Here is a 17,100-nt window from a genome sequence, read left to right on the forward strand (position 1 = left end):
ATAAAACGTATAGGAATACTATTCAGCAATAAAAAGGAAGGAAGAACTCATTCATGTTACAACATGAATGAAACTTAAAAACATTATGCTCAGTAAAAGAAGCCACATATTGTATCATTCCATTTATATGAAATATCCATAAAAAACAAATCTTTAGAGACGGAATTACGTTGGTGTTGCCTAGGGCTGAGGGCGGGAAAAGGGATTGGCTGCTAATGGCCAGAAGGGATCCTTTTGGGGGTGCTGGAAGTGTCCTAAAATTGGATTGTGGTGATGGCTGCGTAACTCTGTATACTTACTAAAAATCGTGGAAATCACTGAAAAGGGATGGATTTTACGGTATATAAATTATTGGTTATTCTTTAGACCTAACTAAAATCCTATTCTTTGGACTAAATAAAACTTTTAAAAAACGAAATCGTGCCCCCTCTCCTGCGTCTGGGGGTGGTTCCTCAGCTGCCTTGCAGGTCCTGTGTCACTTTACACTCCACGTGAAGTCTGCTTTCTCCCGTTTCCTCATGTGAAAATTTACCAGGATGAGAGAGAAAGAGAGGGGTGGAAGAGCATATTACCACATCTGAGATCTGTGCAATCCCAACAGACACCAGGTCTGGGAGTTTGGAAAGGCAGTCATAAATCCTTCCTGATCTAGAAAAGAAGAAAAGGCAAATGTAAAGAAGGGTCCGGGCCACCTCCCAAGCGTGGCCCTACCCATGACAGTAAATGGAGCCCCCGGGGAAAATCCGACCGTGGCAGAAACAAAGTCGGAAGGCTGGATCCCTAAAATCCGAAGAAAAACCAGTCCGCTGATGGGGTTTCTAACAAATACAGGGCATGCGTTTATCCAACCCAGGTTGGCGTGACTTCAGAAGTACGAACTTTGTTTCAACGGGAGCACAGATTTGGGAAGTTTGTTCTGAGGCCGCGTGTACCTGGTAGCTCTCCGGGGCCCCGCGTTCCCGGCGCCGCAGCTCCCGCCGCGGGGACGGTGCGCGGGGAACCACCACTCCCCAGCCCGGGTGAGGCCGGCTCCCTCGGGCAGCCACGCCCGGTCGCCGCACGTCGGGCAACCTCCCCGCGCGCTCCCGCCGCCGCCCTACACTCGTCCTGGCTCCCCTGACGCCGGGGCCGGCGAGGTCCCCGGCCCTCCCCCGGGCTTTCGCGTCTCCCCCGGGGACGGACACGGCATCCAGGTGGCCGAGTCCCGCGCCGCGGGGGTGGCGCCTCGGCGCGGCCTCACCCCGGGACGGAGAGGGGGTGAGGGCGGAGCTGGACGGCCGCCGCCCGGTCCCGGGGGACCAGCTCCCAGCCCCCTCTCCGCGCGCGCCCCCCGCACAGTGCTCATGCGCGCGGCCCAGCCTTTATAGCGGCCGTGGGAGCCGCGCTTTCCGCACTCGGGCGCAGCCGGGCAGATTCGACTCAGGTGCAGAGTCCCCGGCGTCCGGCGCGGGCGTGCGGGTCCCTGACGCCTGCCTGTTCGTGCCTCCGCTTTGTCGCTCCCAGCTTGTCTGTCTGTCTTCAGGGTGCACCCTCCTCCTGGTCCGGGGTTGCACCTCGACTCTGGGTTTGGCTTGATTTGCAGCCGGAGCGTCGCCTCCAGACTGAGAGTGGCACGAGCTCCCGGGCAGCGGCCTCTTCGGTCTCCTCTCCTCGGCCGCCCCTGGGTTTCCAAGGGGTGCGGGATCCCTGAGGGGGCGGGGGGCGGGCGCGGTGTGGTGGGGACGTAGGGGTCTCCGTTCTCGGGGAGCCTCCCTTGCATTCTCCCTCCCTCCCAGGTCCGAGCAGCCCCTAGGCTACCATGTCTGCAGCCTGGATCCCGGTTCTCTGCCTTGGTGGGTACGCGCCCCTCGCCGCCCTCTTCCCCTCGCACCAAGCAAGGTGGAGGTGGAGGCTGGAACCAGCCCTCGAGCTGTCCTCTCTTCGCAGGTGTCTGTCTGCTGCTGCTGCTTCCAGAGACCGCGGGCAGCGAGGGAGCCGGTGAGTTGCGGGTTCCCGGGTCCGGGAGCAGGGCTCTGTCCGGGGGTTGCGAGGGGCTGCGGGCCAGCGCGTAGGAACGCACTCAGATGGAGCCCCTGGGCCTTGGCCGGGGGCTGGAGCTATAAGGGTGCGAAGGTTGGAACTGGCGCACCCCATTCATACCTACAGCCCATCTACTCCGGCTTACCCATTTCTCCCTGGGGAAGGGGATCCTGGGGTCCGATGGGGACGTTCTTCACAAGGTGCGGAGAAGGAAGCCTCCCCCCATCCACACCCACAACCCCGGAGCTTCCTCTCCCCCCAGCAAGCCGAGCAGCGGCAGCAGAAGTGGGGGGTGTTCGTTGAGCCCCACTGAGGAGCGCCGTAGTCCCGGGTGTTCCGCGGAGTTTGGGGTCAGGGAGAGGCCTTCAGACTGTAAGAGAGACAGAGAGAGACTTCGGGAGTGAAAGAGAGGCTTACGTCGTTGTCCCATCTTGTTTGACCCCCTCGCTGTGTTTCCAGGAATGACCCCTTTAAAAAAATAAAAATAAAAATGCAGCATTTACGGGTCCATTTCATATTCGAGAGAGTCTAAAAGGAGTGTGTTCCACACGTAGAAGTCCGAGTAAGGGTGTGTGGTTCGGTGTGTTTTATACAACATAAAAATCAAACTCTTTTTCAAAATCTATCCTTTATTTTTCTTGAAAGGAGAAAGGAAGGTAAGTATTGCAAAGGGCTGTATTCAGTGCCCCCTCACACAAACACACACTAAAGTCAGTGTTGGCAGCTAAAGGCAGAGCCTCTGGTGCCTCGAAAATGGGAGGAAAATTAAGGCTGTTTGCTAACAGGTATGAAGCTCATAGGTATGAGGCTACTGTTCTTGGTAAGGATTTTAGCTTGCCCAGCAATCTAGAGTGTTTCAGAGCTAAGGAATCAGCATTGTACCTTTCATGGCGTCCTGCCTTCCTTTCCATGGAGGTGTACAGTCCAGGGCTGGGCACAGAGGGCTCTTAGAAGAGGGTCCTTGCAAGAGGCAGGCTTCTCAGTGGGGCAGTATGACCAGACAGCACTACTGTCTTGGAAAAAGAAAAAAAAATTTTTTTAATGATTAACATCTGTTTCAAAAACGTTTGGAAAACATCTGTTTCAAAAAGGTTTGGATAACCACAATTTCCAGTGTTTGGAAAATGGTATTTAAAACCATTATCCTCAATTTAATAGTCACAGTAAATTGATGAATTAATATGTTGTATTAAGTTATCTTGTTACATGTTGCCAAGGGCTTGTCTGTAACATCTTTTGTAGTAAAAGCTATGATTATTAGTCAGGTTGACCATGTAAAACTTGAGAGTATTAACAGTGCTTTCTAAAACTGCATTCACTGCCTGATATATCTCTCTGGACAGATCTGGAGTGGAAATAAGCAGGTTCAATTCAGATTAAAATGCTCCATTCTGAATGGACTAACTTCTCTGTTTCCTGTCCTGCAGGAGTTACAGAATTTTCCTTGGGCTGTGTGACCTTGGGCAAAATAACCCCATGGCTTTAATTACTTCAGCTGAAAAATGAATGATTGAGCTAAATGACGTTCTGTAAAGTGAAGCACCTTTTTACTGGTTTGCTTAAATTAAAATATAATTTTAATGCGCTGCATTTGAAGAAAACTGATATAAATGGCCCTCAGAAGCAACGGATGACTTAGATTTGTGCATGTTTCTATAAAAATGTTCCTCAGAGGTTCAACCCAGATTTAAGATCTTCACCTCAGGCAACTATGTACACAGTTGTAATCAGAGTTGAGGTTCTTATATTTCTAGAATGAATTTAATAAATGGTCAGTGACTAATGTTATTTTCTAATTCTGATATATTTCCAATTATGTATCTCCAAACTGATAAGAACTAAAATTCTCCCATTAGACTTTACAGTGTCTGAGAACTAGATTAAATTGGAAAACTGACTTTTGGCTTGCTAAAATCTGGAATGGTGTGGAACAGTACCTACATCAATATTCTTAACAAGAAGTGTAGAAATTAGGGAAGTAAACTTTCAATCTCATATTCTAGTTCCCCCACCACCACTTCCCTAAATGTCCTAAGAATGGTTTTTGCTTCTCTCCTTTCTCTTCAGTTCCCATCGCTATCACATGCTTTACCAGAGGCCTGGACATCAGGAAAGAAAAAGCAGATGTGCTCTGTCCAGGGGGTTGCCCTCTGGAGGAATTCTCCGTGTTTGGGAACATAGTATATGCTTCTGTATCAAGCATATGTGGTGCCGCCATCCACAGGTAAGCTCCAACATGCCAAGGGGAGAGAAATGCAAGTGTGATTATTTCCCTTTCTCTTTAGCCATCTGGACACCCCCTCCCACCTTTTCTTTCTTTTGGTACCAATTTTGGCCATAGAAGATGGATACATTTTTAAGGTTTTCCTGGATATCCTTGAGTCACCAACTACATAAGGGAAGCTTTCTGACTAAAGGCAAATTGCATTATTTCTGGATAGCTAGAGTCCTGTGATTCTAAAAACATTCCTAATCATGTACTATATTACTGAGTTTTTACTGAATGACAGCCATTATTTTAACTTCCACGACGACTCTACAGCTGTACAAGGTAGGTACAATTTTACCCCATTTTACAGATGAGGAAACTGAATTCAGAGAGTTGTCAAGTATCTTGCCCAAGGCCACCACTGTTAGCAAGAGCCAGAGCTGGGGCTGAAAGCCCAGGTCTGCCTCCAGAGCCCATATTCATCACCACTCTTCTGTCCTGTGAGAGAATGGCCAGTATGACACTTTTTTAAAAAAAAAATGAAGTTCAAGGACATGTAGTTAGGGTATTTTAGAAGACTGTTTGGCACTCTTAACTCTGATCCTCTGAGCTGTAGGGAACAGGAAACTGCAAGTGTGTCCTTATTAACACTTAAGAAGTTTCACAGCACAAAACCATTTCCCTAGGTGGATTCTGTACCTGGGTAAGCAAGTTTTTAAAAAGGTTGACAGCATCCTTAGATGGCTTCCCTGCTGAACTATTTTCTTGATTAATCAGAATAATAGGTGCAGTATGGCAATATAAGTCAGTCAAATGCCCCTGAAAAAGTGTGCATAGAGTCTCAGCTGTTATTCTTGTGTTGCAGGGGGGTAATCAGCAACTCAGGGGGACCCGTAAGAATCTATAGCCTACCAGGTCGAGAAAACTATTCCTCAGTAGTTGCCAATGGCATCCAGTCTCAGACGCTTTCCAGATGGTCTGCTTCTTTCACAGTGACAAGTAGGTACAATTAAAGTGTTCTTACTTTTGTGTAAATATTGTCTCCCCAACCCCCCAAAAAGTCTTCTGCTTTTCTCAGCTCAACCTCTTTGACTCTGATGGAAAAACTTGTGATCAAGACTGGAAGGGTCAACTGTGAGTTAGAGTCAGGGGATCCGAAGGGTTAAGGACACACTCAAGCCAAACTTGGGTAAATGGGAGGAAAATTATCTTGCTGTCAGAAGATGGCAATAGAAAATTGAATTGCCTGCAATCAGAATGCCCTGACATTTACCAAATAACCCTAACTCAAAAAAACGGGTGAATGAATGTGAACTCATTTTATGGTGATCTTTTAAAAATACGATACAATAGATGAGAATCCATTTTGGTTCTTTGAAACTAGCATGCAGCAATTACTCTTGCAATTGCCATCACTCTATTACATTTATCATCCTATAGAACCCTAAATTAGATTCATTATGCTTTGATGGTAAGGAAGGAAGAGGAAAAAATAGTCTTCTCTTTATTTTAACAGAAGGCAAAAGTGGTACCCAGGAAGCCACAGGACAAGCAGTGTCCACAGCACGTCCAGCAATAGGTATGAAATATGGAACCTATCTCCTAGTTGCCTGGCACAGCATTAGGAAGTTATAAATAAGTGTTATTGATAAAAGCTTTCCTTTTTTAAAATATTGAAACACAAAGCAAATACCTTTACTGGTATATTGTATAGGGAAACTTTCAATTTTATATTTCAAATTACTTATTCTTCTTTTATTTTCATTGATAAACTCTACTGCTAGACATTCTCTTGAAGTCCTACCATTTCTCCCTGATTTGATAAACTATGCCTAGAAACTGGTCTAAGTAAAAGTACCATGAACTTCTAGTTCCATTTGTCATATGAATAAAAGAAATGAGTGTGTGTCTATTTGAGAAATAGCCAGGGATCTCCCTTTCTAAGACTGGCAATTTTAAAGTCAAAGAAATGAAGAACATTAGAATCTAACTCTGAGTTTCCAATCCTACCTCAACTGTGGGTTTGGGATATCAAAGTCCTGGATTGGAGGCATATTAAATATGTAGGTCTACTACAGTCCTGACTTGTTTTTTTGTTGGGGCATTGCTTTCCTTGTCCAGAAAATCATGAGGAAATTATTTTTTTTAAAAAGTATTTTCAAGAATGACGCTCCTTATCATGAGCTTTTCCCTTGTGGGTCTCTTTCTATGGAACTGTCTTCCTTTTGCTAATGCCAGGTGCTTTTTTTTGTTTCAGGTAAACGACTAAAGAAAACACCGGAGAAGAAAACTGGCAATAAGGGTAAGAGTCCGGATATCCATTTGGGAATATAACATTTTCTCTCTCTCCCTCCCTTCTCTTGAAACTACTAATGGAAAGACTTGTTTGGGTGTTCACAGACTGTAAAGCAGACATTGCATTTCTGATCGATGGAAGTTTTAATATCGGGCAACGCCGATTTAATCTACAGAAGAATTTTGTTGGGAAAGTGGCTCTAATGTTAGGAATTGGAACAGAAGGACCACACGTGGGCCTTGTTCAAGCCAGGTACCAACCTTGTTAAAATGGGAGGAGACTTGAATGATGTCTTGAATGATGAAAAATGATCAGTCCTTTTAGTGGGTACATACATTTCAGTTCAATATAAACAAATTGAGGTGTGGACAGTCTGGATTCCCAAATTATGAAGTCAGAATTTAAGACTGCCTGAGCAGACTGGGTAGGTATAAGTGCTTCCTTTTTGGAATAAAAGGATTTAGAGAATTATATGCTATCTATTTGAGGACCAGAAGGTAGGCTAAAAGTCTTGTTGCTCATACAGATTACTTCTGCACATCTGCTCTGCTCAATTCCTAATTTCTCTTCCCTGAAGGAGGAAGCAGTGATGTTTATTTCTCCTATTTGGTCATTATTCTTTTTAGCTCTTTCCATATTCCCTTGATTGGAAATCTGAAGCTTAACCTTTTATTTATTGTATAGTAGTGTTTATTCATGTCTTTTAGGATTATCATATGCTCATTAGAGAAAGCTTGAAAAACATATAAAACACAAAGAAAAAAAATTTCCCAAATATACCCCTCTGAGATAATCAATGTAAAATGTTGTATTTCCTTTCAGTATTTTAAGAAAATATTTGATGGTACATATGTGTGTATTTCTTTTTCAAAAGCTCAGATTATATCAAAAGCTCAGATTATATCAAAATACTGATGCTCACAATACTGAGCATTGTGAGCTCAGTATCACAAATATTCTTCAAAAAATGATGTTTTGTAATGTTCCTTAGCATGATTTATTTAACCATTCTATTGTTTTTTTCACAATTACACTGTGCATCCTTATGTCATCCTTGTGCCATCTCTGATAAATTCATTTGGCTAGATTCCCAGAAGTGAGATTGGGTCAAAGGGTTCTGACATTTTTTTTTGTGTGTGTGTGTGTCACGCGGGCCTCTCACTGTTGTGGCCTCTCCCGTTGCGGAGCACAGGCTCCGGACGCACAGGCTCAGCGGCCATGGCTCACGGACCTAGCCACTCCGCGGCATGTGGGATCCTCCCGGTCCAGGGCACGAACCCGTGTCCTCTGCATCGGCAGGCGGACTCTCAACCACTGCGCCACCAGGGAAGCCCGGGTTCTGACATTTTTAAGGCTTCTGAAATAAACAGTTAAATTGCTTTCTAGAAAGTTGATTCAGTTTAAACTACTATCAGCTGTGTGTAAGGGTGTCACAAGTAGGATTACAAATATTTATATTTCTATTGTTCTTATCTTGTTTTTTACAATTGGTTCTTAGAATTTTTTTTTGGTGTAAGAATCATTAACTTTGTTGATTTATACATAATTTAACCATTGTCCCATATCTTAAAAAAATGAGCTTCTTATTCCATTCATTTGTGATATCAATTTATAACTTTAGACAAATGTTTCTTTGATCCATATGTTAATTCTAACATCTTTTCTACAATGCTTTGATTATTGTAGCTTTATTGTATATTTTAACATCTCATAAGGCAAATTCCCCTCAATATTTTTCTTCTAATATTTTTTCTTTGCTGTTTTTACCTAACTCTTTTTCAAGAGGAAAGCTACACTACTTTGTAGATGCATACAAAGACTAGCTTCTTTATAAACTTCCTGATTTATGATTTTTCTATTTTAGGAAGAACATTAGAATAGATAAACTATGTCAAGAGTTTATATTTAAGTAGAATAAGAGAATGTCTCATTAAGGATGCAAAAATAAGACTAAATCTCATAAATAATAATTTGGATAGTTGAAAAGTGACCATAAAAATGAAAAGGTTATCGACTCATGAAAACTGATTTTGTGACCCAACCATTACACCAAGTATACAGAAATCATGCCACCAGGTATGCAGAAATACAATGAGTGCTATTTCCTTCAGAAATCTTGACTTAGTGGCAATTGATAATGCTAAGATCTTAAAATTTTGCACTGATGAAATTTTGACTTATCTAAAAGTTTTAAACACAAAAATTGTGCTTTAACTGTTTTCACTCAACATGGTCTCTAATGAACACAGAGTAAGTTATAAAAGCTGAAATTCTTTTACTATTAAATATGAAAAATCCCAAATCTATTAAAATATACATAATTGTAAGATTAGCAAATGTCAATATCATTTATCATAAGAAAAATTCAATATTATAATACTTTATAATTTGTTTCCTTGTAAGTTTTCTCATTTTAAAAATGTTGGCCTTGGTGTCACTGAAATTGCCTCTTCTGACCAGAGACCTGGGTTAATAGACCCAGACTATTCAGGGCTTCCAAGGTCCCCCACTGAAGCAGACCTAGACTCACCCCCAGCTATGTTCCAACTATCTGGTGCCCATCTCTGCAGATTTCCATTAAGCCCAGTGCCCTGAGCCACCCGGTTTCAGGTGCTTCATATAGTTTAGAAGCCAGACAAACCTGAATTTAAAATGTGGTTATGTTTTGTTGGGTAAATTACCTAGGTGTTCTGGGCCTCCATTTATGTAATAGGGATAATAATTCCTACCTTGTACAGTTATGATGAAATGAGATTATACATGTAGTATGTATTTAGCATATTACCCAGAATACAATAAACCCTCAAGGTAGCAGTTGTTTTTGTTACATATTTTGAAAGAACCCTAAAAATTCAAGTAAGGATGCAATATACCCTAGTTGGCTGTATGCTGTGGAATTAAGAAACTTAGGTATTGTCCAATTTAAAGACTTTTTTTAAGGTATATAATATTGCTTGTTTGTTTTACATTTCCAATTCTCCCTGGATAACATTTTTTCCCTTTTTTGCCTAGTGAACATCCCAAAATAGAATTTTACTTGAAAAACTTTACATCAGCCAAAGATGTTTTGTTTGCCATAAAGGAAGTAGGTTTCAGAGGGGGTAATACCAATACAGGTAAGTAGACTTCGGCATCTGGGATGTAACACAGAGAGGGTTATGAATGATCAGACTTGTAAGACAGTATTATGCTATTTTATATAAGCAGAAGTGAAACTCTTCTTCCTGGCACTGATCTTGGTTAGGTCTGCACTTGATATCTGAGATATTTAATTTATAATGGAAAATGTACCAAAGGGTTTATTGGTATTGCTCATTTTAAAAAATATAAGACGTTGTGACTTATAATCCTCAGGTAGGGCAGATGTCACTTTAGAGAAGTACCGGTTTAGAATATTTAAAAGAAGCAAAGATCAACAGACTCATCTAATGAATGCAGATGTGACAGAAAGAACTAAAATAGAATGCTGGACCTTCTGAGGGGAGACTTCTTGTTCTGAGCCTGTAGAGGTACTCGTCAGTCACTAAGGGGCTAGATAGAGAGCACAAGTACAGAGGTGGGAGTCAGGTTTATGTTTCTGACTGGTGATTGATGTAAGGAAAGGAAATGTAACGCTCTGGGAGGTAGGTGATGGAAGAAATGTGGGTTGTGAAGACAAAAAATAGGCATGATGGATAATTAAACTTTCCCATCTGATGCACGTGTTAAAGAACTGAGTTCTATATAAGTTAAATTCTTAAACTTGGAGGCATCAAGTTTGTACAGGGAAATAGAAGTGTCATTTTAAGCAGTGGTGCCATTCCAGTTTGCTTCTTTTTCAAACCTAGGAAAAGCCTTGAAGCACACCGCCCAGAAATTCTTCACAGCAGACACTGGAGCGAGAAAAGGGATTCCCAAAGTGGTGGTGGTATTCATTGATGGCTGGCCTTCTGATGACATTGAGGAAGCAGGCATTGTGGCCAGAGAGTTTGGTGTCAATGTATTTATAGTTTCTGTGGCTAAGCCTATCCCTGAGGAACTGGGAATGGTTCAGGATGTTGCATTTGTTGACAAGGTATGGAGTTGAGAGTGTCTTCTGTTATAGTAGTGATTCAGTTTGGGACCTCTAGGCGTAGTGCTGACTGGACCATATCTGGATTAACTTTGAAGATTCAAGATTTAAAGTTTTCATAATTTTAAAGAAACAACTTTTGATTCCTTTGGTTATTTTTTATGTGTCTCTCCCATTAGGCTGTCTGTCGGAGTAATGGCTTCTTCTCTTACTACATGCCCAATTGGTTTGGCACCACAAAATACGTAAAACCTCTGGTACAGAAGCTCTGCACTCATGAGCAAATGGTGTGCAGCAAGACCTGTTATAACTCAGTGAACATTGCCTTTCTAATTGATGGCTCCAGTAGTGTTGGAGAAAGTAATTTCCGCCTCATTCTTGAATTTGTTTCCAACATAGCTAAGATTTTTGAAATCTCAGACATTGGTGCCAAGATAGCTGCCGTACAGTTCACCTACGATCAGCGCACAGAATTCAGTTTCACTGACTATAGCACCAAAGAGAATGTCCTAGCCGTTATCAGAAGCATCCGCTATATGAGTGGTGGGACAGCTACTGGTGATGCCATTTCCTTTACTGTTAGAAATGTGTTTGGTCCCATGAGGGACAGCCCCAACAAGAACTTCCTGGTAATTGTCACAGATGGGCAGTCCTATGATGATGTTCGAGGGCCTGCTGCTGCTGCACATGATGCAGGTAAGGTCCTTGTCCTTTGTCTGGGAAGGGAACTGGGGAGAGGTTCAGTGAATTTTAGGAGTAAATATAAACTTAAGTGTTTGTTTGATTGAACAAACATCTACAGGATGGCAGTCATTGTTCTAAGAGTTTTACCCAGTATTAACTGATTTAATTGTCAAAGCAGCCCTACTAAATCTTATTCTACAGATAAGGAAACAAACTTTCCCAAATCACACACCTAGTAAGTGGTAAGGCCAGTATTAAAATCCAGGCAGGGATCTCCCTGGTAGGCCAGTGGTTAAGGCTCTGTACTTCCACTGCAGGGAGTGTGGGTTCGATCCCTGGTCGGGGAGCTAAGATCCCCCATGCTGTGTGATGTGGCCAAAAAAGTAAAAAAATAAATGTTTTGTAATCCTCTAAAAAAACCCAAAACAAAACCCAGGTAAGTGTGGCTGAATCCTTACCTAACCACTGCATTTTGGGGAGAATTGCCATGAGAGCTATGTCATATGTCAAGGAAATGTTACAGGTGTTCATGTTTGGCTCAAACTTGGAATATATAACCCCTCAATTACAGTTTATCATAACTTACTATGAATCTGCTATTTGATAATTTATCCTTTTTTTTAGTAGTTTTCAGTCTGCCATGAGTTTTCTAAGATCACCAATTAAGACTTTAACCCTATTCCACTTATATTTCCTTTTCAGTGTCTTTTATCCCCCTTGAGATAATGAAACACTTATAAAAGGGTATAAAAAGGTTCTTTCTCTTACACCAACCTTAATATTACCTTTGGTAAAGGCCACTAGTTCCTGAAGACATTAGCATGTGTGTTGCTGAGATCAACAGGCCAAGAAAAAGCTGAGGTTCCCTTTCCTGGGATAAAAACGGAGTGATTGGGAGTTCAATTATATATATATATACACATATATATATATGTATATATATAAATATATATATAAAATATATTTATTTATATATAAATAAATATATATATATATATATTTTTTTTGCGGTACGTGGGCCTCTCACTGCTGTGGCCTCTCCCATGGCGGAGCACAGGCTCCAGACGCACAGGCTCAGCGGCCATGGCCCACGGGCCCAGCCGCTCCGTGGCATGTGGGATGCTCCCGGACCGGGGCACGAACCCGTGTCCTCTGCATCGGCAGGTGGACTCCCAACCACTGCGCCACCAGGGAAGCCCCCAATAATATTTAAAAAAACAAAAATGCTAACTTGGGAGGGGGAGAATAAAGAGCCTTACATTTTTCTATACTCCTCTGTACTTCCTTTTCCCTATTTAATTCCTAATGACTTTTGCTTTTATACATTTATTAGCACCTCTGCTAGTGCACTTGTGTACTTTTATAGGTATTGATGGAATACTGTTTTTATTAAGTAGAATAGAGAATGGATACCTGCAATTTAAGCTATATATACAATGGCTTATTTTTATACATCTGTCTTAATGTATTCTTCAACTAACTTATGTTGAAGACCTTTTTGCTATCATACTCCTTAAAAGTGTAGCTTACTGAACTTGTGGTTAACAGGATTGGATTCAGGCTACATAAAGTGAACTAAATAAATTCAAATATATTCTCCCTATGTGATTAATTGAACTTCAGGAGGTTGGGCCGCACTATTTTCATGAAAGTTATCCTTTAGTGATAGCAAAGTGAAAGTTAGCAAAAGCCAGAAGATAGGATAGGTGTTCAGGGCTAGGGCACAGCTGTTTTGGTTTTTTAACTGTAATTATATACTAGGCCTGAGCTTGACAATCTGAGCTTGAATGTAGAATTAAAAGTGAAGAAAACTGAAGGGGAGAAATTTTTTTGACTTCTTTCGCCAGGGAGAGGGGAGGATTAGCTGGTGATGATAAATCAGTAATTGTTTCAATTACTGTTTTACATCATCGAAACCTGCTTTATTTATGTCTTAAGTATTCACAACTCTGTTATACCACTAGAAGGGTGATGAAGCTTTGGATAGAAGGGAGTAACTATTTCAGAAACTCTCAAAATTTTATGCGGGATTTCCTCCAGTACATAGATGGTAGTCTACACTTCATAGACATTTTTTGGCGGGTTTTGTTACTTTGGCTGCGCCGTGCAGCATGCAGGATCTTAGTTCCCCAACCAGAAATCAAACCCGTGCCCCCTACAGTGGAAGCATGGAGTCTTAACCACTGGACTGCCAGGCAAGTCCCTGGCTGTTTTCATCAGAAAACTTTTGCTTTGGGATTAAAGACTGTCAATTTTTTTTTTAAAAATAACTTTATTTTTGGCCACATTGGGTCTTCACTGCTGTTTGCGGGCTTTGTTTAGTTGCTGCGAGTGGGGTCTACTCTATGCTAGAGTGCGTGGGCTTCTCATTGCAGTGGCTTCTCTTGTTGCGGAGCATGGGCTCTAGGCACGTGGGCCTCAGCAGTTGTGGCTCGCGGGCTCTAGAGCACAGGCTGAGTAGTTGTGGCACACAGGCTTAGTTGCTCCGGGGCATGTGGGATCTTCCCGGATCAGGGCTTGAACCAGTGCTCCCTGCATTGGCAGGCAGATTCCTAACTACTGCGCCACCAGAGAAGTCCCTGTCAATTTCTTACTATTGGCCAGTTTGCTAATGCAACACATACTGAAATGGGAGAAACAATTATCACTCACAGAGGACTTGTCACCGTTCCCCAGACAAGGCAAGAGCCTTAGAAAACTTTCATCATTTATATATCCCATCTTCTGTGTCATTCTTTCTTGCTCTATTATACTGGCTATGACTCCAGTATAACAATTAATTGTGATGATAGCAGGTTGTCCTTCCTCATGCCAAACTCTGAGTAGTTTTCACCATTTCGCTAAGTATGTTTGCTGTAGGGTTTGTTCTTGTCTTTAGATACCAGGTTAAGAAAGCTTCCTTCTCTTTCTAGCTTACTGTGTACTATCATGAATGGATGTTAAACTTTATCAAATTATTTTTTTCTTTCAGCGATCATATGACTTATCTCTGTTAAGGTGGTAAACTGCACTGATGGCAAAACCTGTGGTTTTGACCCAACTGTTTAGCCATTCTCATCACGATTACTGCTAAAACCAGCCCAACAATTTGGTACAGGGGATTTAGTTCTTCAGGCATTACAAGGCAGTTTTGTCTGCAACTATGTACTAATGTGTGAAAAATATATACACGTAATTTTATACATAAGCTGGAACTTGGTTTTAATTGACTTAAAAATACTTCTATTGTAGGTATCACCATCTTCTCTGTTGGTGTGGCTTGGGCACCTCTGGATGACCTGAAAGATATGGCCTCTAAACCAAAGGAGTCGCATGTTTTCTTCACAAGAGAGTTCACAGGATTAGAACCAATTGTTTCTGATGTCATCAGAGGCATCTGTAGAGATTTCTTAGAATCCCAGCAATAATGGTGACATTTTGACAACTGAAAGAAAAAGTGCAAGGGGATGTATAAGTTGTTTTTAGTAATACTGAAATACTATATAGCATACTAAGATCAGACACAAAACTATTATACTAAAGATGGCAAAAATGTAAGCAAGTAAGCATTCATTTAAAGCTGCCTTCTAATTACAGTTCAGACTCCATTGTTCAAAACACTCTGCTGAGGCTTCATAATCACGAACCTTAGAAACTCAGGAAAGAGGAGATACCGTAGATTATAATTTTAAGAGTTCTATTTTAACATGCATATTAAATGTATAGATATGCAAATTCTATAGTTCAATAAAAGCAGCTGATATTTAGACCAAAAGCAACATTCCTTCTCTAATTCTGTATTACACATATAAGGAAAATGAGAAACAAACAGAAAACAGCTCAACTTAGTTCAAATATATATTGACCCAAGTAGATGTTGTCTTAAAGCCAGTCAACAATCTGGTTTTAAGATCTTACTTAACATACTAAATTTACTTAACATACTAAAAGTTATAATTACAGACGAAATGGAAGCTATTTAGGTATCAAGCCTCTTTTGTAGTGTACTTTCATAATAACAACAAATATCACACTGAACAAGACTGAAGAATTGCCTGGCATTTTTCTATTTATAGCTTTAATTTTATACGTGTATTGATGTATTTGGCTTATACTCTAAAAGTCAACCATGTATTGAAAAAAATATTAAGTTGGTAAATTTTTACTTACACTTATAAACACTTAGCTTTAAAGAAAAGCACACCTTTCAAAGAGGAGAACTGCAGGAAAGAATATTCTACTTTGACTATTTAAGCAATAAAACTGCTAGTGACTATTATTCTAAGGTCCCTTACTTATTATTCCAAGTGTCTCCCCCTAGGGCATGGTAAAAATTCTATTGACACATTAACCACTTCGTGTGGAAAGACCGAGTTTTTTTCTTAAAATCATGCAATAAGATTAAATATATTTATTTTCTGTTCCAATTACTTATTGAATGCCTACTGTTTTAGGCATTATGCACAGCCAGTACCAGGTTAAACAGTTGATTACTTGGTTCAACAAAGTTGTTTTGTAATTAATAGTGTTTTTACTTAAACATCCTTGTGAAGTTGGTTCCTAAGAAAAGTGATCAAAACTCCCTTTATGTAACTATCATTACCTCACCAAGAACTCTCCTCTCCGACGGAAGTGCTGTCATATCTTATCCTGCCCGTCTTCTCTAAGGACAGGATCTATCGTCTCATTCATCTGCACACTCTATTTCCCATCACACATACACTGATCCTATCTGAAATGGTTTACAACCAGTTGACCTGAAAAAGGTGTTAACTGGTTGGAAAATTTATACTCCAACAAATCTTTTAACAATTTTACAGCTTGTGTAAAAGCTTACGTATCAGAGAGCAGAACCGAAATTGCCTTTGACACTACATAAAAATTTGACCAAAGAGAACATGGGAAGTCATGACTCCCCTGACCGCCACTGCCCCCACCATTTACAAAGCTACAAATATGACCGATTCATGTAACGAGGAGAATTTTAACAACACAAACGGGTTTAACATGTTTTTTTCCCAATAAATAGACAACTTTCAGCTGAGAATACCACTCCTTAAAAAATTAAATGAAAACCCAGCCTCTAGTCATTAGCTCTTTAAAAAATTTTATAAAGAACAAAGTTTTGAGGTAACCAGGGAAGCTAATATTTTGACTTAAAGAGCAGCAAGAGAGTAGAAGTGAACACTTTATATTTAAGTTACTGTTAATTATTTTTTAAAACTAAACATAATCAAGATAGAGTTAACAGCTAAAAATAGAGTAAAAGGATTTTTTAAAAGATATAATTCAACTTTGCAAGCATGCCTAAATTTGTTATGCTAGCCTATTTATAAGCCTTAATGCATTAAATGAGATGTTGGTCTTCAGTGGATAACTTACTTTGAAATATGGAAAAAGTACATGAATAAATATGAAAAGAGCAGAATATGATTAAATATTGGGAAAGTCGACATATTAAAAAGTTTGTATATAAAAATACTCAAACTTTATGTATAAAGCACCATTTAATAGTCAAATGAATCTTCATAATTTCCCATTAAGTCACAAATGGAAGCACACAAATAAGATATTCTTTTTGCATCCTTTTAGTCTCTTCCAAATGTTTAATATTGTAGAGAAAATACAGCCAAAGTAGATAAAAATAAACATATATACTATTTTTATTCATTTCAGTTTTAATACATTTCAAAAAAGATGAATGTTTATGCATTGCAATGATGACAATCACATTTCAGTTCAACAGTAATGCATTGGCTTGGAACAGCTGCCAGAAACAATACTAGCTTTGGAAAGCTTGTTCCTAAATTATTTAAAAAAAAAAAAAAAGAGGGAAGAGAAAAATGCCTCTTTAATTTGTTC

General features: G+C 40.5%; 1 protein-coding gene across 1 annotated transcript; it reads left to right on the forward strand.

The window, feature by feature from the left end:
• The first annotated feature begins 713 nt into the window (after positions 1–713).
• Positions 714–15,847, forward strand: COCH (cochlin). Its single transcript, XM_022553562.2, is given in 15 exon segments — positions 714–801; positions 1,043–1,148; positions 1,150–1,315; positions 1,318–1,423; positions 1,776–1,832; positions 1,927–1,977; positions 4,087–4,243; positions 5,094–5,227; positions 5,745–5,807; positions 6,486–6,530; positions 6,629–6,776; positions 9,537–9,640; positions 10,352–10,578; positions 10,755–11,271; positions 14,491–15,847. Coding segments are annotated over 15 exon segments (2,145 nt in total). The 3' UTR covers positions 14,667–15,847.
• Positions 15,848–17,100: the final 1,253 nt, after the last annotated feature.

The sequence above is a fragment of the Delphinapterus leucas genome, chromosome 2 (assembly GCF_059928025.1).
Source record: "Delphinapterus leucas isolate spDelLeu-1000000601 "Yukka" chromosome 2, BTC_Dleu_Yukka2, whole genome shotgun sequence".
NCBI lineage: Eukaryota > Metazoa > Chordata > Mammalia > Artiodactyla > Monodontidae > Delphinapterus > Delphinapterus leucas.